Source organism: Arvicola amphibius, chromosome 9, assembly GCF_903992535.2.
Source record: "Arvicola amphibius chromosome 9, mArvAmp1.2, whole genome shotgun sequence".
Taxonomy (NCBI): Eukaryota; Metazoa; Chordata; class Mammalia; order Rodentia; family Cricetidae; genus Arvicola; species Arvicola amphibius.
In genome coordinates, this window is record NC_052055.2 from 110,814,603 (window position 1) to 110,836,399 (window position 21,797).

A 21,797-nucleotide genomic window follows, 5' to 3' on the forward strand; every position below is an offset into this window, starting at 1 on the left:
AAGGTTTAGCGCACCAACTTCAGAGTCAAAAGCGTTCAGATGCGCTACCCCCCCTCCACCCCCGATAGTGGTTGTGGCCACAAGTTGAAGCCCTGCGTGGGTGTTGAGCACATCAGCCCTCATGGCAGCCGGGACTGTTAACTTTTCCTAACACACCTCTTTCAAGTTTACAATTTTTGTCATGGAAGGCATCACACTTTTGTACATAAAATGGCCTTTTGGGTCATTTGCCACCAAGCCTATGACCCGAGTTTGATCCCCACGACCCACAGTTGTTCTCTGACTTCCACACATGTTCACACACATATATACGCACATATAAATAAATGAATGTATTTAAAACATTACCCCCAAACCAACAAAACTTCCCCCCTCCCCCAAGACAGGGTTTTCTGTGTAACAGCTCTGACTGTCCTAGAACTTGCTCTGTAGACCAAACTCATAGAGCTCCATCTGCCTCTGGCTCCCGAGTGCTGGGATTAAAGGCATGCACCACCTGGCTTCCAACAAGACTTTAATTTATTTAAAGATTGAAGTTTGTTGTGTGCATACTTGCGTGGGTGTTGTGCATGTGGCTACCCACAGAGGCCAGAAGAGGGTGTCAGATCCTCCAGATCTGGAGTTACAGGTAGTTGTGAGCTACCCAACATGGGGGTGCTAGAAACTAGACTGGAATCCTCTAGAAGAGTAGGAAGTACTTTCAACCAAGGAGCCATCTTCAGCCCCACCCTCAGCCTTTTACCAAAGCTCTGGATTTCCAGTCTTGGACAGGAAGGTTTGCCCTAAACCCAACTAGACATACACCACGACTGTCCACCAAGTCCAGTGTTAAAGATGTTTGTTCTCCCAAGCAGAATTTATTAATAGATTTATGGTATCTTTGCAAAGCTTGGTATTGTATGATCCCTGTTTATGTATATATAAACATATAATATATTTATATATTATACATATATAAATGTATATATATGTGTATGGATGTATTTATGTATTATGTGTATAGATAGATAGATATGCTATACCTACTAAGTAGAAGGATAACCAACTATTAAGATTGGGAGTTGAAGCAGGCACAATAGACAAGCACTACATGATCTTACAGGCAGGCATGGGGGTCACAAAGTTGGCTTTATACTAACTGAAGGTAGAATGGTGGGTAGGAGAGGCTGGGAAGAGGTTGAGCATCGGTACAAAGTTACAGTACATAGGAACAAAGTGTTCTGCCGTGGTGCTATACAGTAAACTGGGTGAGCTCCATTACAGGGGTGGACGTGCATTTCAAGAAGCTACAAAGGAAACCTTTGAGAAGGTCAATGTATGTGAATGATTCATGCATTACATAGCATACATGAGCTGAAATGTCTCATGGAACCTTGTATGTTCAATGTGCATGTTTTAGAGTATCAATTCAGATTTTAAAAATTACCTTCCTGGGCTGGGACTATGGTTCAGCTGCCAGAGTACTTGTACAGTATGTTTGAAGCCCAGGGTTCAGTCCTCAACACCCCAGAAAACGGGATGTAATGAACGGCACATGCCTATAATCTTAGCACTTGGAGGGAGAGTGAGGAGAACTGGAAGGATCAGAAATCCAAGTTTATCCTTGGCTATCTAGTGAGTTTGAGTCCTGTCTGGGCTACATGAGACCTTGTGTCAAAAAAACAATTTTTAAAATTATTTTATACACCAATGGGTGTCAAGGTGCTATGTGCAAGGACACCTGCCAATGGCGGGGCTGTGTGCAAAGACACCTGCTCATGGCGGGGATCTGTGCAAAGACACCTGTTCATGGCGGGGCTGTGTGCAAAGACACCTGCTCATGGCTTCTCATCCTTTCCATCTTCCAGAGCTTGACAGCCCAGAAGAGCTGGGGACGAAGCGGATCTGCAGGATCATCACAAAGGATTTCCCCCAGTATTTCGCAGTAGTTTCCCGGATTAAGCAGGAAAGCAACCAGATTGGTCCTGAAGGCGGGATTCTGAGCAGCACTACCGTACCCCTGGTCCAGGCATCTTTCCCAGAGGGTGCCTTAACCAAAAGGATCAGAGTGGGTCTCCAGGTACTGATCGCAAAGCCTCGACTTTCTGTACATGTAAAGAACTCATGAGCATGTCTTGCTCCAGAAGCACGGCAGTAATTCATCCTTTGTGATATCAATAATTAGACTGGGGGTGTTGTTGACTTATCTCAAATGGAAAGTGTTTAAGCATGAAGTGAGCTTACCGACCTGTCAAACAAGATTATGTACTTTTAGCAAATTTCCATTTAAAAGACTCAGAGCAGGGGAGGTGGTTCAGCTGGCAAATGCTTTCTGAGCAAGCATGAGAACCGTGAGTTCGATCCCCAGCCCCATTTAAAAAGAGACAGACAGGTATGGGGGCATACGCCGAGGATGGGGGAAGAGCAGAGATAGGAGAATCCCAGGCAGTCTTGGCAAACCGCTAGCTCCCTATCGCGAGAGACCTTGTCTCAGAAAGCAAGGCGGAGAGCACTTGAGAAAGACACGTCTTGGCAAAAATGACCTTTCTTGTATTTACTCATTTCAGGCAGTCTAGCCTTTAACGTTTGTTTTATTGCATAAGATAAACAGAGAAACAATGAAATGATCATTTTTGTTGTTAATAAAGTGATTAAAAGTTGAACTGAACAAATGTCAGCTTTCCTTTGTGAGGACAGACTCTCATTCTGAGGGGTTGTTTGGGGGGTGGGGTTGTAAGCAGTGGCAAGCCCTCTGTGTCAGTAAGGTTCCCTTCACATGACCCCATGCTGGACCACTTCCCCAGACTGCATAGACACCAAATGGAGTAAGTTAGGCCTGGCTGGTAGAACTCATCCCTTCTGTTGTAGAGTGTCCTCACCGCTGAGAGCCTCCGTTTACTTTTTTTGTATACAGGGTGATTTTGCGAGGCTTTTGGGGGTGGGGGGGGCATCCGGCACAGGGTTAGCATGTAATAAGGTTGTTCTTGCTTTCCTCCTCTTTGCTCTGAGAGTTGGGTGTCCCTCCTCCCAGCAAGCCAGTTATGGTCCACTCCCCTGAGAAAACCATTCCTGCCCATGTTAGGGTCCTTTCGTTCCTCTGCCTTCCTGAAGCGTGAGAGAAAGGGTAAAGACAGACATGGATTTTGTTGTCAGGTGTCCTCTCACCATTCTCAACTAAAATTACATCTTCTGATTAAATAATAATAATAATAATAATAATAATAATAATAATAATAATAATGTCTATTTTTATTTAAGGTTTTGCCTTTGTTTTTTTACCCTGTCTGTAGGCTCAGCCTGTTCCAGAGGAGATTGTGAAGAAGACCCTTGGAAACAAGGCGACTTTTAGCCCGATTGTCACTGTGGAACCAAGAAGGAGGAAATTCCATAAGCCAATCACCATGACCATTCCGGTGCCCCCACCCTCAGGAGAAGGCGTGTCCAACGGGTACAAGGGGGACACCACGCCCAACCTTCGTCTCCTCTGCAGCATTACAGGTTTGGCTCCTTCCCCGGAGCAACACTATGTCTGCCGTGACTGTGTGCAGAGGTACAGAGAGTAGGAAACAAGGAATAAGTCATGCATTTAACCTCTTCCATGCATGCTCTCAGTGGAAGAATTCCCACCAGGGACTACTGGGATATTTAAACCTCGAGGTTGTTTCCTGATGTTAGTGGATTAGTAATCAAGCCATTTTAGTGTTGTGGAGGTGTTAGCAACTCAACTGGAATGCGTAGGGAAATTCTTGGCAACCATGACAGAGGTCAGAATCCTTTGGACAAGGGAAATGAATGAGTTTGAGGGGAAGATCTTCCATGGCCTGAACTGGTGTCACCCAGCTGTGCTCATCAGTGCCACCCAAGCCTTAGAACCCCATTTTGTTTTAGGTACCTAGACTCCAGACCTCAAGCCCTAAGGATGGCTCAGCAAGTAAAGGCGCTTGTGGGCAAGCCTGACAGCCCAAGTTCAATACCCAGAACCCACATGACAGAAGAACTGAATCTAGCAAGTTCTGACCTACACATACACACACCCACAGATTCATAAGTGTGTGACATATATGCACACACACACACACGCATACACACACACACACACACACACACACACACAAATGCAAAAGGAACTCTAGAATCCAGACTTCAGTTGAACCTTTGATTGTCCCTGATTTCCCGCTGAGCTCAAATCAAAGACAAGCAAAGTGAGGGCTTCGTCATCCTCTTTGATGTCCAGTTCTGTTTTTTTCCCCCCCTCTCAGGAAATGTGATTATTTCAGCCAAGGACAAATGAGCTGCTTCCTAAACTTCCTTGATAATTTCCCACCCCACTTACAAACAAAACCTATTCGAGAGACTAGGGCGATAGCTCCGTTGCTGAAGTGCCTGCTGCGTCAGCGTGATCCCCAGAACTCACTTGTTTGTACCTCCAGCAAAGGCCATGGTGGACAAAGGCAGGCAGCTCTCGGGGTTCACTAGCAGACCAGCCTAACTGAATCAGTGAGCTCCAGATTCAGTGAGAAACCCTGTTTCCAAAACTAAGGTGGGCGGTGAGGAAAACACCCTCTATCAACCTCTGGACTGTGAACCCGTTTGGATTCATGCACCCACACCCTACACTCCACCCCTCCCCACACACACACCCATACTCACACGCACACATCTATACACGCCCCCACCCACAAATACTCGTACACACACCACCCCCCAACACTCCTGAAGTGACAAACTGCGAAGCGGTTACACTTAACAAATGACCCCTTGTGATCCAGACAAAGAGAAAATGATCTATGTATTTGTGAGTTCCAGTGAACTAGCAGGTAAGAGTATGAAGGAGCACGAAGGTAGTCAGTCAGTCGCTGAATGCTGAACGCCATAGCTAGCCTCTTAGCGGCTGCCCGAAGAACAGCCAGGTCATGGGCAGTTAGTCTGCAGGGAGCCGCTTTATGATAAAGTCACTCTGTCTGTGCCATTCCCAGGGGGCACCTCGCCCGCTCAGTGGGAGGACATCACAGGAACCACACCTCTGACCTTCATAAAGGACTGTGTCTCCTTCACTACCAATGTTTCGGCCAGGTATGGAAGTGAAAGTTCCAGAAGCGCCACGCAATTCATTTTCTCACTACCTTCTGGGGAAGTAAAAAAATGTTGCTGTCAATATAATTAATTACTTTTCAATTTATGGGAGAGGATAAGAAGGTCCTTAATTTTTTTTTTAGAAAAATTATTGTTGAGGAATACATTGCTTTTTGCTTGTGAGAGAGTAAATATTTTTGCCGTTTAAATGAGCGATTTTATAATGCTTGACTTGGGATCTATTAGACTCTGATTGTTTTCATTGCTCTTCATAATTTGATTAATTTTTGATGTTGGGGATAAACATGTTGAAAATTTGGTCTACCAGGGGGTCATACCCCCAGCCCCTGATTTTCTTCATTGTGAGTTCTTTGGGGTTTATTTTGAATTTTTTTTTTCTATTACTGGGTTTTGCTTTTTCCTTTTTACACATTGTGTCTTGTTTCTCTCAGGTTTTGGCTCGCAGACTGCCACCAGGTTTTAGAAACCGTAGGGCTAGCCTCACAGCTGTACAGAGAGTTGATATGCGTCCCTTACATGGCCAAGTTTGTTGTTTTTGCCAAAACGAATGACCCAGTGGAGTCCTGCCTGCGGTGCTTCTGCATGACGGACGACAGGGTAGACAAGACCCTCGAGCAGCAGGAGAATTTCGAGGAGGTTGCCAGGAGCAAAGACATTGAGGTACGGGGGTCACAGGAATGAGTATCTGTTATTGCACCCCCCAGATATGGGCTTATTTGGGAGCCGTAGTGGCACATACTGTACAGAGATATCAAGGACGTTCGTGTTTTATTTAAAACTTTTTTTTTTCCTGAATAAGAGAGGGTTATTTATTTAGGGTTAGACTCACAAATCAATATCCTCTGCTGGAATGAAGAACAGCACCAAATCCCGCAGCCATAAAATAAGCCAGATGCATCTGATCTCCAAAATATACCAAAAAAAAAAAACTAAAGAAACTGGTCATCTAAAGAACAAATAATCCAATAAAAAATGGAGTACAGACCTAAACAGAGAACTCTCAACAGAGAAATCTAAAATGACTGAAAGACACTTAAGGAAATGATCAATATCTTTAAAACTTTAAAATGGGTTCATCTTCAGAATATTTAAGTGCGTTGAGTTCAGTCAGGTGGTTAAAACAGAATGCTAATGAATCTAAACTACTCTCCATTATCTGATGGCCATCTTGAGTGTGTGCGCGTGTGCGCGTGTGCGTGTGTGTGTCTGTGTGCGTGCGTGTGTGATCACTTTCCACACACAGGACCACAATTTTCCTTTTTCAAACCCAGAGATCGTGTGAGCATCAGTCAGCCAAAAAAAAAAAACGACAGATCTCTCTCAGTCTACGTAAGGGAATGGCAGGCATTTTCTCTGACATGTTTAAAGTTGTTGGAAAAGAAAGGTAGTTCTGTTATATTTCTGTCTGTAATAATAGCTGCTAATATCGGCTGTTGCAGTGTAAGCGCCCAGACATATTTTTAAAGCAAACAACCTCACAGAAGTCATTTTCTCATAGTGATGTAATTATATCGGTCTTTGGATGTTATCTGACTTAAAAACTCTCAAAATACTTTTAGGTCAAGTTAACTTTAAATTGTGTATTTCTTTTACTCTGGAAGGTTCTGGAAGGAAAGCCCATATTCGTTGATTGCTATGGAAACCTGGCCCCTCTCACCAAAGGAGCTCAGCAGCTTGTTTTTAACTTCTATTCTTTCAAAGAAAATAGACTGCCATTTTCCATCAAGGTAAATCACCTTTAACATCGACTCTGCGATTATTTTAAAATTCCAAGAGAATAATTGCTCTTTTTTTTAATGGTTTATTGGTTTATTTAGTTTGAGTTAACTCACTAAATATGACTTAAGAACAAGGTCAGATTTTGTTCTTATTCCCCTAGGATGAATTTTCAAGCTAAGAAAAGTTTGTTATTGGTAAATGAACATCCATATATTTATTATTTAAATGTAAGGAAATGGAACCCAGTGTAGTGGTATACACCTTTAATCCCAACACTCGAGGAGGCAGAGGCAGGTGGATCTCTGTGAGTTTGCCAGCCTGCTGTACAATAGTGAGCTCCAAGCCAAGCCAAATCTACATAGTAGGACCCTGTCTCAAAATGTCCCAAAATATAAAAATTAAATAATTCAAAGGAACGTTTATAAAATGAAGCAACCCAATGCAAAATGGACCATATGGAGCATACGTAGTTAACTTTGGTTTGTGTTTCCATGAGGGTTCGGGCAGAGTCAGGTGGTACACACCGTTTGCTGTTCCATGTTTCAAACACTGAAACTTTAAATTCGTAGGAAGACAGATAACGCACATAGCCCAGCGAGACAAGTGGGTGGCCGTCTTACTGTTTAAACCCAGAACTGAGCCCCTGGTACCTTGCCAGACTCTGTCTCTTTATGTAATCAATTTCCCAAATTTCTTCTAGGTGAGAGACACCAGCCAAGAACCCTGTGGCCGTCTGTCTTTCCTGAAAGAGCCGAAGACAACAAAGGGATTACCCCAAACAGCTGTTTGCAACTTAAATATTACTCTACCCGCACATAAAAAGGTATCTTTTAAGACTGGTTTATTTCCACATTTACCCCCCACCCCGGTCTTGAGGCAATGGGCCCTTGGTATGTAATGAAGGAATGCTTTGTGACACTCTGAAAACCCCTGAAACTCGAGTTGTGTTAGTCTCCGTGTGTAGATGGCGTCTTGTTGCTGTGGTGTCCTGTTCTTACCCGTCTGTGTGATGGAGTCCTCTGTGGATTGCTTCCGCTGGTAGTGTGTAGATCGTTATGCCCCCAAATGACTGTCACGTGTTAATTTGCCGTGGATGTGTGGTCCGTGATGCTGTTATTGGCTTCTTTTGATTTGCTGTGCTTTCTAAACCAGCTTGCCTTGTGTGCTCCCTACTCAGTCCTTTTTCATATCCTGACACTCTTTTCCCTGCTGTCCATTATAATATTCCTTGTCTCTGCAATGCATCTTGGGACCAAAAGGAGACAGAGTCAGATCAAGATGATGAGGTAATACGAACCCTTCTGCTTTTATTCTCTCCAAGGTAGACTAGATGTTGGATATGTGTGGAAAAAGGTTGCGGCGGGCTGAACTGTAGGAACAGTCTAAATGCTGTGTACATCTTAACCTATGTGAGGTAGAGTTAGCTGTTTTTCCTTAAAGTGGCTCACTCTTCCCATGAACATAGGAGTGTGCTTCCGTGTATTCTGCAAAATCAATAAACTAGTTAATGAAAAACCTGGCGTCATTTAAGCATCTTTATACATGACAGATTGCCATGCGTAAACTTATTAAATTTCACAGGTGTGTTTTTACTACCCACTGCCCTCTGGCTCCCCGCTGTGTTGTCAGCACTAGCTCAAGACTTGGTTATTACATGGAATTGTGTTGTATAATCAACTATGTTTTATGTAATGTATTTTCTCACTAACTGCAGATAGACATTTGCCATTCCAGCAAAAGAATTTATCTTAGCCATTTTAAAAAAAAAATTTTTTCATTTTTTTTAACTTATGTGTATATGTGTTTCTGTGTGGCTGTGTACACATGAATGTAATGCCCCAGGAGACCAGGAAAGGCCCTGAGATCCCCCTGGGAGACTGTGAGCTTCCTGATGTGGGCACTGGGACCTAACCTCCGGCCCATGTATCCAGCCCTATCTTGGCCATTTTTTTTAAGAGTGCCATTGTTCAGTTTTGCAAGAGCTTTCCCTAAGCTGTCACTGTGTATTTCTCTGTAAGCTTTGTGATAATTGGATTTTTAAGAACCCACAGTCATTGTCAATAGCGAGCTGTCCATGACAATGGCAATTCAAGGCGCACAGCTGCCGCTGAGGCTGTCCACCTGTCTGTTACCGCATCTCCCCTATGTACCCACAGTGGATCCGTGGGTGATACTTTTCTGTATCATTTCTCCTCGAGTGTACTCACGTAGTGAGTGGATTGTGTGACATGTGTGCTTTCAATATAACAAACTGGCAGGAATTCGCCACCCAACCTTTCTAGCCCCCCCCCCAGTCTGCTGTGTGGGTGCGCTTTTTGCCTTCTACATCATGGTTATATTGAGAGTTGAGGGAAGGGGGTCATAGACCCCTCAAGGGGGAAATAAGGCCTAAGGGTGGACAAGACATGCCCGTCCCAGACAATGAAATGTTTCAAGGAGTAAAGGTGTCACAGGGAAGGTGGAAATGGTCTCTTCTCTTCTTTTGCAGGCTGAGAAAGCAGACCGACGGCAAAGCTTCGCGTCTCTAGCTTTACGTAAGCGCTACAGCTACTTGACTGAGCCTGGCCTGAGTGAGTCTCCTAACGCATTCTCTAACCTGTGTCGATTTTTGTAGAAGAAGAGACATTTTTTCTATACACACTAAATTCTTATGTCATTTGGGAAATGGATAACCCGAAGCAATTGCCTACAGAGTAAATTTCATAACCCTATTATGAAATTTAATGTTCCATTACATCGTTGAAGACATAGATACAACAGATACCCCGGGTCATAGCTGAAAATGATTTCTGTTCTTGAAGCTGGTCACTAATTTTTTTTTTTCCGTAAACTGTTTTACTTTGGTAATTGTTAATATGCTCAGAGAGAAGTACCAGTGTTCCTTTAAGTCTGTGCTCAGAAGGGAAGGTGTGTATTATTTGTGGTGGCACAGGCTAGGTCACTTTGTCATCTCAGTTCTCTTAATCTGAGCTAGACTGTCACATCGTGCTTCGAGCTCTTTTCCCTTTGTGAGACTCAGATACTTCCTTCTGGGGGTAGCACAGTCTATGGACTTCTTATCCCATCTCCTCTCTGCCTTCCATCGAGATCTCAATTCTAAGGCTATTCTTAGACTAGGCTGGTAAAGTCCTTGGTTCTAGTGGTTGTCTGAATTTACTCGTAACTGGCTTGTAAGGTGGTTCAGTTTATTTGGTCATGTTCTGTCTTTCTCTCTCCGTTGACTACCTTTTCCTCCCTCGTGGTTGCGGTGTTCCCATCCCGCTGTCACCATAGCCTAGAGTTAGCTCCAACCCCAGAAGCAACTGTGAGTAGAGGGTACAGTGCCCTGTGTGATCAACACCGGGTCCTGTAACCAATGGAGAGCGGTAGCTTAAAGAAAATGTAGATGGAAATACTTTGTCATTGATTCCAAGTTTGGAGCTGTCACGGTGAGAGCGATAGTCTTGCTTGCCCCCACCTCTCCTGAGGTCTGTGGGTCAGCATGCATATGACACACAAGCAGGGAACCGCTCCATTACATAGCGCAGTGCATCTGACACTAACTCTGTCAGAAAAGATTTTGTGTTCAGATTCCAAATGTAGAATGTAAGAGGAACATAAACAGCAAGCCTACCATGTTTTTGAACATTCCCTCAGACCTGACTTTCTTCCTCTAGCAGAAGAGTTAGAAGAAGTCTCCTCCACAGCTCTATCCCTCAGGAACTGGAGGTCTGGAATGAATTATTGTTGTGATAGAACAGAAAAGTGGGCCATGCCTGTGGCTATTTGGTTTTTCAGTTAAGTTTATTTGGTATAACACTCTGTTGTTTTTCTTTTGAGACCATCACTGAATAGTTGTTGGAATCCCTAAGGTAACATTCTCAGGCTTCAGACAGGCTTGTTGGAGAAACTACTTTAGGTCAGAGATGCTATGAGACAGGAGGATTTCCTTTACTGCGTCTCCGAGGCGTTAGTTGTCCGGACACCTGAAACCTAAGGCGCGGTGCGTGCTGTGTACTTCCCCCATCCCTCTGCCCCCTTCCCTACTGCCTGGGGCGTCTGTTGTTAACCGCCCAATGTCCAGAGTGGGCCATGCTCACAAAGGATGTCATGCATGAAGTGGGTGTCACTAAAACAGAAAATGTACAGCCAGGTGATAATTGGCAGCCCCATTCAAAGTGAGAAATCAGAGATGTACTTCAAAAGACATTTTGTGAAGGGTTGGAGAGATGACTCGGTGATGAAGATGCTTAGTGCTCTTGTAGAGGACCCGAGTTCAGTTCCCAGTACTCGCATCAGACAGATCACAATAGCCTGGATGGAACTCCAGCTCCAGGGGAATCCAGCATCCTCTTCTGTACCTCCACAGTACCTGCATTCATGTGCACATACACTAAAATCTTTTAAAAAAATATTTTCTTTATTAAACCAAATAATAGAGGCCCTTTCCCAGTTTCTGGCAGTTTTTTTTTTTTTTTTAAAGCAACTCTCGAAACACACACTGAGCCCAAATCATTGAATCGAAGGGCTCACCCAGCCATGTGTCTACAATATGGCCTTTTCCTACAGGTGAAGCAGTAGGATGTTGGTACTAATGGCCAGACTGAGTCATGCCTGTATGAGGTTGCCTTAGCCCCTCTGCTTCAGTAAGGCTGATACCTAGCATTAGAAAAGGGCATGTTCTAAATGTCTGCCTTTCAATGCACACTAGGAATGGAATCTTCACCCTTGTGAGGGTAGCTGCTAACCCACTGGTAGGGCTGTAGCAGTGGCCTGGGCACAGCGTGAAGAAGAGCATAAATGATGGAGGTCCTCATGCCCTCTGCACATCTCATTGTCACTGTAAATGGTTGCCTTTTTGGATTAAGACTGTACTCATCTCTGGCGTGGGACACTGGTTTGCCCTCGGCAGGCATTCCTACCCTGTGAGCAGCTGGCTCTGTTTGAGTTATGGAACTAGAGATAGCTAAGCTTGCGTGTGTGTACCCACCTCACGTGTGGGTTTCTTGCCTGTTTTGTGAAGAATGTTGGTATTGGACCCATCTTTCCTCATGGCTGTTGCAGTGTTTGGAAGTTACCAAGAATATGAGGAATATTCTAGAAAGGTGCCAGAATCCATACCTTTGCATTTGATAAATGTAGACGTTTGTACCTTATGCCGCTGTAGGTACTTGACATATGGGGTCTTCAAAATATATTTGTGCTTTTTGGATTTCCCCCACGATACCTTTTGAGAGTTAAAAGTAGACCAGATTATGGGGAAGGGGGGGGGGGTCAAGATATAAATTATTTTCTCCTTATAATGAAGCAAGCTCTAGATATGGAGTCCCTTTTGTGGCAGATATATTTAATAATGTATCACAAAGTTCCTTAAAAAAATCTCAAAAGGTACCACGACTTCACCTCTCATGGAAAAAGTGTACTCTTCTTTCCAACTGTTCTTGAGAAAGTATTTTTGAACATTATATATACCATGCATAATACTGCTTTGAAACTGTATTTCCTCATTGGCTTGTTGGCCACGATAAATCGCCGCATGATCAAATGTTTTCAGTTGCTTTGCTTGCTCTGGTAACCGTGAACCATATTTTCTGTTTTCCCCCCTTTGTATGTGTGTTTGTACACATGCATCTTAAAAATCATTTCATCTCACATTTTCTTTCCCCCCTCATCTGAAGGAATATACTGCATGGAAAAAGCATCGATGCAAACATTCCTCCTCTTTGGTTTAAGTTTTGGGTTGACAGCTCTGACTCAGGCAATTTCTTGCTCTTATTGGCTTTTTTATGGGTGTGAACCGTAACCAATCCTGCATGGGAGAAACAGATCTAAAAAATCCAGTGGCTTCAGAGTTTGCACACCAGTTGCCTGTCTTTTACTAGTTATTTTGGACTCTGCATGATAAAGCTTGAGTGGTTTTTCTGAAAAGGAGAGCAAAAAAAAAAAGAAAAAAGAAAAGAAAAAGAAAAAGAGTTTCAACTACTGAATTGTGGATTCACATTTTGAAATGGTTCTAACTAGGTGCAATTTATGGTGGACAAGCTGTAGCAGAGGAAACATTCGAGAGTCTTAAGACACTTTCTGTGGTTGCGCAAAACAGACATATGTATGTATACAGGCAAAACAGAATGGCTGCTGCTGTTTGTAACCCAGCACACAAGAAAGTCAATAGGAAGTAAGGAGGCCGTTTTCCATCGTGTTTGTCCTTGTCATTGTTGGTGCTTTGCCTGTGTTCCTCCGTCACATTGTTGGCCTCTGTGGCTGCTGTGCGCTTTTCTTGTATACCATTCCATTCCTGCTCAGCCATCGTCTTTGTTTTTTTTAACTTCAGGTTCTTCATGTCCGTTCATGTTTATTTTTCCTCTTTTGCTCAAATCGTTCGTTCTTTTTTTTTTTTTTTGCCTCTCCCATCCCAAATCATGCAAACAACTGTACTTGCTTCTGCGATATTTCCAAGTTTACTGACCAATTTTTTTTTTCTCTGGTCTCTTCTCTGTTTCTCAACCATTTTTGTTGGTTTTTATTTTGTGTTTGATTTTTTTTCATTTTAAAATTTAAGAAACAGTTGAACGGAGTTCAGGAACAGCAAGATCCCTCCCCACCACTTGCTCATACAAGCCATTCTTTTCTACAAGACCATACCAGTCCTGGACCACAGCTCCAAGCACAGTACCCGGGCCGGCCAAGTCAGGCTTCGCCTCCTTATCCAGCTCTTCCTCTAACACACCATCAGCTTCTCCGTTAAAATCCGTATGGTCTGTTTCGACTCCTTCTCCAATCAAATCCACACTAGGCGCATCAACGACATCTTCAGTCAAATCCATTAGTGACGTGGCATCTCCTATTAGATCTTTTCGGACAATGTCTTCGCCAATAAAAACGGTGGCGTCGCCATCTCCCTACAATATCCAGGTTGCCTCTGGTACCCTGGGGAGAGCTCCCACAGTCACCGAGGCCACACCCTTAAAGGGGCTGGCGCCCAACTCAACCTTTTCCTCTCGAACTTCTCCAGTGACGACCGCAGGGTCTCTTTTGGAGAGGTCATCCATTACTATGACACCCCCTGCCTCCCCCAAATCAAACATTACTATGTATTCCTCAAGCTTGCCATTTAAGTCCATTATCACGTCCGCAGCGCCGCTGATCTCTTCCCCTTTAAAGTCAGTGGTGTCTCCAACTAAGTCGGCGGCTGATGTCCTCTCGTCAGCTAAAGCTACAATGGCATCCTCTCTCTCCTCCCCCTTAAAGCAGATGTCTGGACACGCAGAGGTAGCGCTAGTCAATGGGTCCGTGTCTCCTCTGAAGTATCCTTCACCTTCAGCTTTAATTAACGGATGCAAAGCCACTGCCACGTTACAGGACAAAATTTCTACAGCCACAAACGCCGTGAGCTCGGTGGCGAGCACAGCCACTGACGCGGTGGAGAAAGCGCTCTCTACCACAGCAGCCATGCCCTTTTCCCCACTCAGGTCGTACGTCTCTGCAGCCCCCTCGGCTTTTCAGTCTCTGAGAACTTCCTCCGCAAGTGCACTCTACGCCTCCCTCGGGTCTTCAATCTCTGCTACTACCTCATCCGTAACGTCGTCAATAATCACAGTGCCAGTATACTCGGTAGTCAATGTTTTGTCGGAACCAGCACTGAAGAAACTTCCAGACTCTAATTCGCTCACAAAATCGGCAGCGGCTCTGCTGTCACCCGTTAAAACATTGACTACGGAGACGCGTCCTCAGCCCCACTTCACTCGAACTTCATCCCCCGTTACGTCGTCTCTGTTCCTCACGCCTTCTGCCCTTAAGCTGTCGGCGCCATCTTCTTTATCTTCCAGTCAGGAGATCTTAAAGGACGTGGCTGAAATGAAGGAGGACCTCATGAGAATGACCGCCATCCTGCAGACGGATGTGCCTGAGGAGAAGCCATTCCAACCCGACCTTCCGAAAGAAGGGAGGATAGATGACGAAGAGCCTTTCAAAATCGTCGAGAAAGTGAAGGAAGACTTGGTGAAAGTCAGTGAGATCCTCAAAAAGGATGTATGTGTCGACAGCAAGGGGCCACCCAAATCCCCAAAGAGTGACAAAGGACATTCTCCAGAGGATGACTGGATAGAATTTAGTTCTGAGGAAATACAAGAAGCCAGGCAGGCTGCGGCCAGCCACACCCCACCTCTGCCTGAGAAAGTGCACGGGAAGGCCAACTTGACTAGAGTCATTGACTACCTGACCAATGACATTGGGGGCAGTTCACTGACCAACTTAAAGTACAAGTTTGAAGATGCCAAGAAGGACGGAGAGGAGAGACAGAAAAGGATTTTAAAGCCAGCCATGGCCTTGCAGGAGCATAAACTCAAAATGCCACCAGCCTCCATGAGGCCTTCCACCTCCGAGAAGGAATTGTGCAAGATGGCTGACTCATTTTTTGGATCAGATGCCATCTTAGAATCTCCTGATGACTTTTCTCAACATGACCAAGATAAAAGTCCCTTGTCCGACAGTGGCTTTGAAACCAGGAGTGAGAAAACACCATCAGCCCCACAAAGTGCCGAAAGCACGGGCCCTAAGCCGCTTTTCCATGAAGTCCCCATCCCTCCCGTCATCACGGAGACAAGGACTGAAGTGGTCCATGTGATTAGGAGCTATGAACCCTCTACTGGGGAGATCCCCCAGTCCCAGCCAGAGGACCCCGTGTCTCCCAAACCTTCACCTACATTTATGGAGTTGGAGCCAAAGCCTACCACCACCTCTAGCATTAAGGAAAAAGTCAAAGCATTTCAAATGAAAGCCAGTAGCGAGGAAGAGGACCATAGTCGGGTTTTAAGTAAAGGCATGTGTGTCAAAGAAGAGACTCATATCACCACGACCACCAGGATGGTGTATCACTCCCCTCCGGGCAGTGAATGTACCTCAGAAAGAATTGAGGAAACCATGTCCGTCCATGACATTATGAAAGCCTTTCAGTCCGGGCGAGACCCTTCCAAAGAGCTGGCAGGGCTGTTTGAACACAAGTCGGCCATGTCTCCAGATGTTCCCAAGTCTGCTGCTGAGATCTCAGCCCAGCACGCAGAGAAGGACAGCCAAATGAAACCCAAACTGGAGCGTATAATAGAAGTCCACATCGAAAAAGGTAACCAAGCCGAACCCACTGAAGTCATTATTAGAGAGACCAAAAAGCATCCAGAGAAGGAAGTATCTGTGTGTCAGAAAGACTTATCCCGGGGAAATATTAACTTAAAAGATTTTCTGCCAGAGAAACACGATGCTTTTCCTTGCCCCGAGGAGCAGGGTCCGCAAGACGATGAAGAACTTGCAGCTGAAGAGTCCTTGCCTTCTTATCTGGAATCTTCCAGAGTAAATACTCCAGTGTCCCAAGAAGAAGATAGCCGCCCTAGTTCCGCACAACTCCTGTCCGATGAGTCGTATAAAACACTGAAGCTCTTGAGTCAGCACTCCGTAGAATACCATGATGACGAGCTGTCAGACCTAAGAGGGGAGTCGTACAGGTTTGCTGAGAAAATGCTTCTGTCAGAGAAGCTAGATGTTTCTCACTCTGATACCGAGGAATCGGTGACAGACCCTGCAGGACCCCCTAGCTCAGAGTTACAGAGGTCTGATAAGCGCTCCAGAGATAAAGTAGCCACTGCCCCCAAAAAAGAAATCCTCTCCAAAATCTATAAAGATGTGTCTGAAAATGGGGTAGGGAGAGTGTCTAAAGACGAGCATTTTGATAAAATGGCAGTGTTGCACTATGCGGGTAATGTCAGTGGTCCAAAACATGCCGTGTGGATGCACTTGTCCGAGGACAGACTAGACAGAGGTAGAGAGAAGTTGATATATGAAGATAGGGTGGACAGGACCGTGAAGGAGGCCGAAGAGAAACTGACTGAGGTGTCACAGTTTTTTCGTGACAAAACCGAGAAACTAAACGATGAACTGCAGTCCCCGGAGAAAAAGCCACGCCCCCAAAATGGCAAGGAATACTCTTCTCAGAGTTCCACCAGCAGTAGTCCCGAGAAGGTGTTAACAGAGCTATTGGCATCCAATGACGAGTGGGTTAAGGCCAGGCAGCGTGGCCCAGATGGACGAGGTGTCCCTCAGGCTGAGGAAAGGAAGACACCCAGTGGCTCCAGCAGCCCAGAGAAGAGGGTCCCTTCCCAACAGAGTGAGGATGGCCAGCCTACAGAGGAAGCCAAAAGAACTGTCAGTGCTCAGAGCCGAGGACCAGAAGGGCCCCAGTCTGGATTTCAGCTCAAGCAATCTAAACTCAGTTCCATTCGGTTAAAATTTGAACAAGGCACACGCGCAAAAAGTAAGGACCCTTCTCAAGACGAGAAAAATCTGGACGGCCCATCCCGAATCCCAGTTAAGAAAACTCTAGAAAACAAGCTGCCCACACACCCAGGTTTTGCTAGAGAAAAACAGCAGAAGGCTGTAGACCCCTCCGAGGAGAGAGTGCCAGTGCAAAATGATGTCACAATATTCAAAACTGAGCATGCCAAAAGCAACGACGTTGTCGTGCACGAATCTGGCTCCGATGACGCCAAAAGACACAGACCTGAGATGTTAAATAAGGCAATGCCCGACTTCTTCCCCGAGCAGCAGGCTGAAGAAGACTCAGCCTGTCCCATGACATCAGACCTAGCGACCAAGGGACCTTGGGACAGAAAGGTCTTTAGAACGTGGGAAAGTTCTGGGGCCAATAACAATAAGGCTCAGAAAGAGAAACTTTCGCATGTGCTTGTTCACGATGCCAGAGAGAGTCATGCCGCTCTCCCGGGGGAGAGCGAGAATGCCGACCCAAGGAATGAATTTATGTGTGTGACTGAGAGAGAACACAAATTGTTAACGAACGGCTCTCTCTCAGAAATTAAGGAAATGAGTGTAAAATCTCCCTCCAAGAAAGTGTTATACAGGGAGTATATTGTTAAAGAAGGGGACCATCCCGGCGGCGCTCTCGACCATCCTCCCAGGAGAAGCGAGAGCTCAGTGGCCTCTCACATTCCCATCAGGGTCGCAGACGAGAGGAAGATGCCATCTTCTAACGTGTCTGATGGGTTTTGTGAGCAGTCAACATTTCCAAAACATGAACTCTCCCAAAAAGTGCCCCGGTCAAGTATGAGCAAAGAGATAGTTGAGAGCCAGCACTTTAATTCCATAGAGGATGAAAAAGTTACCTATTCCGAGATCAGCAAAGTTTCCAAACAGAGTTACGTAGGCCTCTGCCCAGCTCTCGATGAAACCGAGACCTCTCCCTCCAGATCTCCCGACTCATTAGAGTTTAGCCCGGGAAAGGACTCTCCCTCTAGTGATGTGTTCGACCACGGCTCCATGGAGGGGTTGGAGAAGCTTGCTCCACTAGCCCAGACGGAGGGAGGGAAGGAGATCAAAACCTTACCTGTCTATGTTAGCTTCGTCCAAGTGGGGAAACAGTACGAGAAGGAGCTCCAGCAAGGAGGGGTTAAAAAAATCATAAGTCAGGAATGTAAGACGGTGCAGGAAGCCAGGGGAACCTTCTATACAGCTAGACAGCAAAAGCAGCCTCCTTCTCCCCAGGGCAGTCCAGAAGATGATACTCTAGAACAAGTGTCCTTTCTAGACAGCTCTGGGAAGAGCCCTTTGACCCCAGAAACCCCCAGCTCAGAGGAAGTGAGTTACGAGTTCACGTCTAAGACGCCAGACTCCTTCATAGCTTTTATACCAGGACAACCCAGCCCCATCCCCGAGGTTTCTGAGGAGTCGGAGTCGGAGGAGCCGAAATCAGCCCCCCTAAAGCAGGTGACCACGGAACGGGAAACAGAGAGTGATATGAGCAAAGACTCTACCCCAAGACCCAAATGTAACCGAGTCGCCTATATTGAGTTTCCCCCTCCTCCCCCTCTGGATGCCGACCAGATGGAATCAGATAAGAAACATCAATATCTCCCTGAAAGGGAGGTTGGCATGATTGAGGTCAACCTTCAGGATGAGGGTGACAAGTACCAGCTGGCTGAACCCGTCATCCGAGTGCAGCCTCCATCACCGGTCCCTCCCAGCGCTGAAGCCAGCGACTCCAGCGATGATGAGTCCATGTATCAACCTGTGCCAGTTAAAAAATATACCTTCAAGTTAAAGGAAGTTGACGAAGGACAGAAAGACATGGCCAAATCCAAAACAGCTGCCACGAAGGTTTCCAGCCAAAAAGAGGTGGAGACTAACGGGAGGGAGAATGAGTCTGGCCTTGACTCACCTCAGAACGAAACGGCTCAGAATGGAAACAATGACCAGTCCGTCACTGAGTGTTCCATCGCAACCACGGCTGAGTTTTCCCATGACACGGATGCCACCGAGATTGACTCTCTGGATGGCTATGACCTGCAAGATGAGGATGATGGTCTAACAGAGAGTGACTCTAAACTCCCCAGTCAAACCCTGGATACCAAGAAGGACGTCTGGACAGAGGGCATCCTGAAGCCGGCCGACCGCTCTTTTAGTCAGAGTAAACTGGAAGTTATTGAGGAGGAGGGGAAAGTGGGGCTGGATGAAGAGAAGCCATCATCTTCCAAAAGCTCTTCCTCTGACCGAACCCCAGAGAAGACTGATCCCAAGTCAGGGGCCCAATTTTTCACCCTGGAAGGGAGACATCCAGACAGATCTGTGTTTCCTGATACCTACTTCAGTTACAAAGTTGATGAAGAATTCGCCACTCCTTTTAAAACGGTAGCGACCAAAGGTCTAGATTTTGACCCTTGGCCCAATAACCGAGGGGACAATGAAGTTTTTGATGGTAAATCTCGGGAAGATGACACTAAGCCATTTGGCCTGGCGGTGGACGACCAGTCTCCGGCAACCACCCCTGACACAACGCCGGCCAGAACACCAACCGATGAAAGTACCCCAACTAGTGAGCCTAACCCCTTCCCATTTCATGAAGGAAAAATGTTTGAGATGACCCGCAGTGGTGCAATTGACATGAGCAAGAGAGATTTTGTGGAAGAGAGGCTCCAATTTTTCCAGATTGGTGAGCATACTCCTGAAGGGAAGTCAGGGGCCCAGGGGGAAGGGGATAGCAGTATGGTCACTGACACCCCACAGCCACAGTCAGGGGACACCTCAGTAGACACCAATCTAGAAAGAGATATAGAGGCACCTACAGTCGAACCCAACCCCAGCATCCCGACCAACGGAGAGTGTCAGGAAGGCACAGCCTGTAGTGGCTCTCTGGAGAAGTCAGCCGCCGCTGCTAACACCTCAAAAGTTGACCCCAAGTCACGCACGCCTATAAAAATGGGAATTTCTGCATCTACCATGACCATGAAGAAAGAAGGCTCTGGAGAAGTGACAGATAAGCTAGAGGCTGTGGTGACCAATTGTCAGGGGTTAGAAAACGAAAAGATGGCAGTAATCTCAAGTGCACCCGATAGCCAGGTGGGCGATAGGCCCCAAGAGAAACACGATTTCCAAAAAGATAACTTCAATAACAACAATAACCTGGATTCTTCCACTGTACAGACAGATAACACCACAAATCACGTAGTTCTAACAGGACGGGCTGCCCCCACTCGTAATACAGAGAAAGCTAATGCAGTGAAAGCCTCAGGAAAGAGTCCAGGGATCCAAGGACACTGCACCAGAGATTCGCGGAAGGAACCAATAGGGGCTAGGCGGAAATCCAAGCTTCCCATAAAGGCCACTGCACCAAAAGATGTCTTCCTGCCAAACCATAAGCCAGACAGTAAAGCAGGTAAACCGAGGCAGGTTGGTCCATCTGAAAAAAACAAAACCCTTCCTCCTTCTTCATGTGTAGATGTCAAGTCCCGAATTCCAGTCAAAAACACACACAGGGAGAACCTAGTTTCAGTCAGAAAAGCATGTGCCACACAAAAGCGAGGGCAGCCAGAAAAAGGCAAGGCCAAACTGCCTCCATCCAAGTTGCCAGTAAAGGTAAGATCCACCTGTGTCACCGCCACCACCGCCACCACCACCACCACCAACACCACCACCACCACCACCACCACCACCACCGTTAAAGTTAGAGAAAGTCAGCTTAAGGCGGTATGTAAACATCCCATTGAATATTTTAAGGGAATTAGTGGTGAGACCCTAAAACTTGTGGACCGCCTCACTGAAGAGGACAAAAAGATGCAGTTGGAGTTGTCCGATGAGGAAGAGAGTACCTCAAGAACCACGTCGTTGTCCGAGACTTCCCGGGGTGGCCAGCCTTCAGTTACCACGAAGTCCGCTAGAGATAAGAGAACAGAGGCAACACCTTTAAAATCAAAGAGTGGAAAGGCCGGCAGTAGGAGGACTGGTGAGAATGAAGGCAGTCAGGTTTCTTGAGCGCTCTTTGCTCACGACCTGGAGAAACAGCATAGTCCGTAAACACTTTCCAACTCGTAGACCCTAGTGCATGACCTGTCGTGATTGCTTGTGGAGTGGTTTAACCGTAGCTTCTCATTCTGTCATTGTCATCTGTGTGTGCTGTCCTAGATGCTCTATCCTCTCTCAACCCAGCTACACCGTAGAGAGCTAGGGAAGCATGCGACACTGGTGTCACTCAAAGATGTGAGCGAGTTTCTTTTCCTAACGTGCTCGTGGGTATGACTCTCTCAGAGCCAAGGCACTGATGTCCAGATTCCATCAATGGTTGTGGCCACCAACGCGACTCTGAGACCGTTGTGAAGTGGCCGACTCGCCAGCATGTTCAATCTCATTACATTCCGAGCATCCATGTAATCTGGCATTTGGCCTGGCGCGGGTGACAGACAGGAAGTGTTTGTGTAGGTGACCAGGGCACATCTAAGTACACAGTGTTAGTGTCAGTCTCTGTAAAAAAAAAAAATCTGAGTGCTGTGAAAGCCATTTTCCAGTGCCGTGTCTCCCTTGGCGATTGTTTTAACTGAGAAATTGTAAATCGTAGGTCCACAGAGTCCTTGTGAGCGGACAGATATCAGGATGGCAATAGTAGCCGATCACCTGGGACTTAGTTGGACAGGTAAGTGCATGTGCTCCTGAACAAAGCAGGTATCCTTCCCCAGTGTCCTTGTCTTTATCACGTG

General features: G+C 46.0%; 1 protein-coding gene across 3 annotated transcripts in view; it reads left to right on the forward strand.

The window, feature by feature from the left end:
• Positions 1-21,797, forward strand: part of Ank3 (ankyrin 3) — a 302,267-nt gene that overhangs the window by 252,802 nt on the left and 27,668 nt on the right. For 2 of the 3 annotated variants that reach the window (XM_038341995.1, XM_038341996.1), the window contains exons 7-14: positions 1,848-2,059; positions 3,270-3,477; positions 4,956-5,052; positions 5,505-5,733; positions 6,675-6,800; positions 7,493-7,615; positions 9,281-9,362; positions 21,659-21,733. In XM_038341995.1, coding sequence (XP_038197923.1) covers positions 1,848-2,059; positions 3,270-3,477; positions 4,956-5,052; positions 5,505-5,733; positions 6,675-6,800; positions 7,493-7,615; positions 9,281-9,362; positions 21,659-21,733 — 1,152 coding nt within the window. Of the gene's footprint in view, positions 1-1,847; positions 2,060-3,269; positions 3,478-4,955; positions 5,053-5,504; positions 5,734-6,674; positions 6,801-7,492; positions 7,616-8,051; positions 8,079-9,280; positions 9,363-13,336; positions 21,050-21,658; positions 21,734-21,797 lie in introns of all 3 variants that reach the window. The other variant, XM_038341994.1, reaches the window with a different exon arrangement.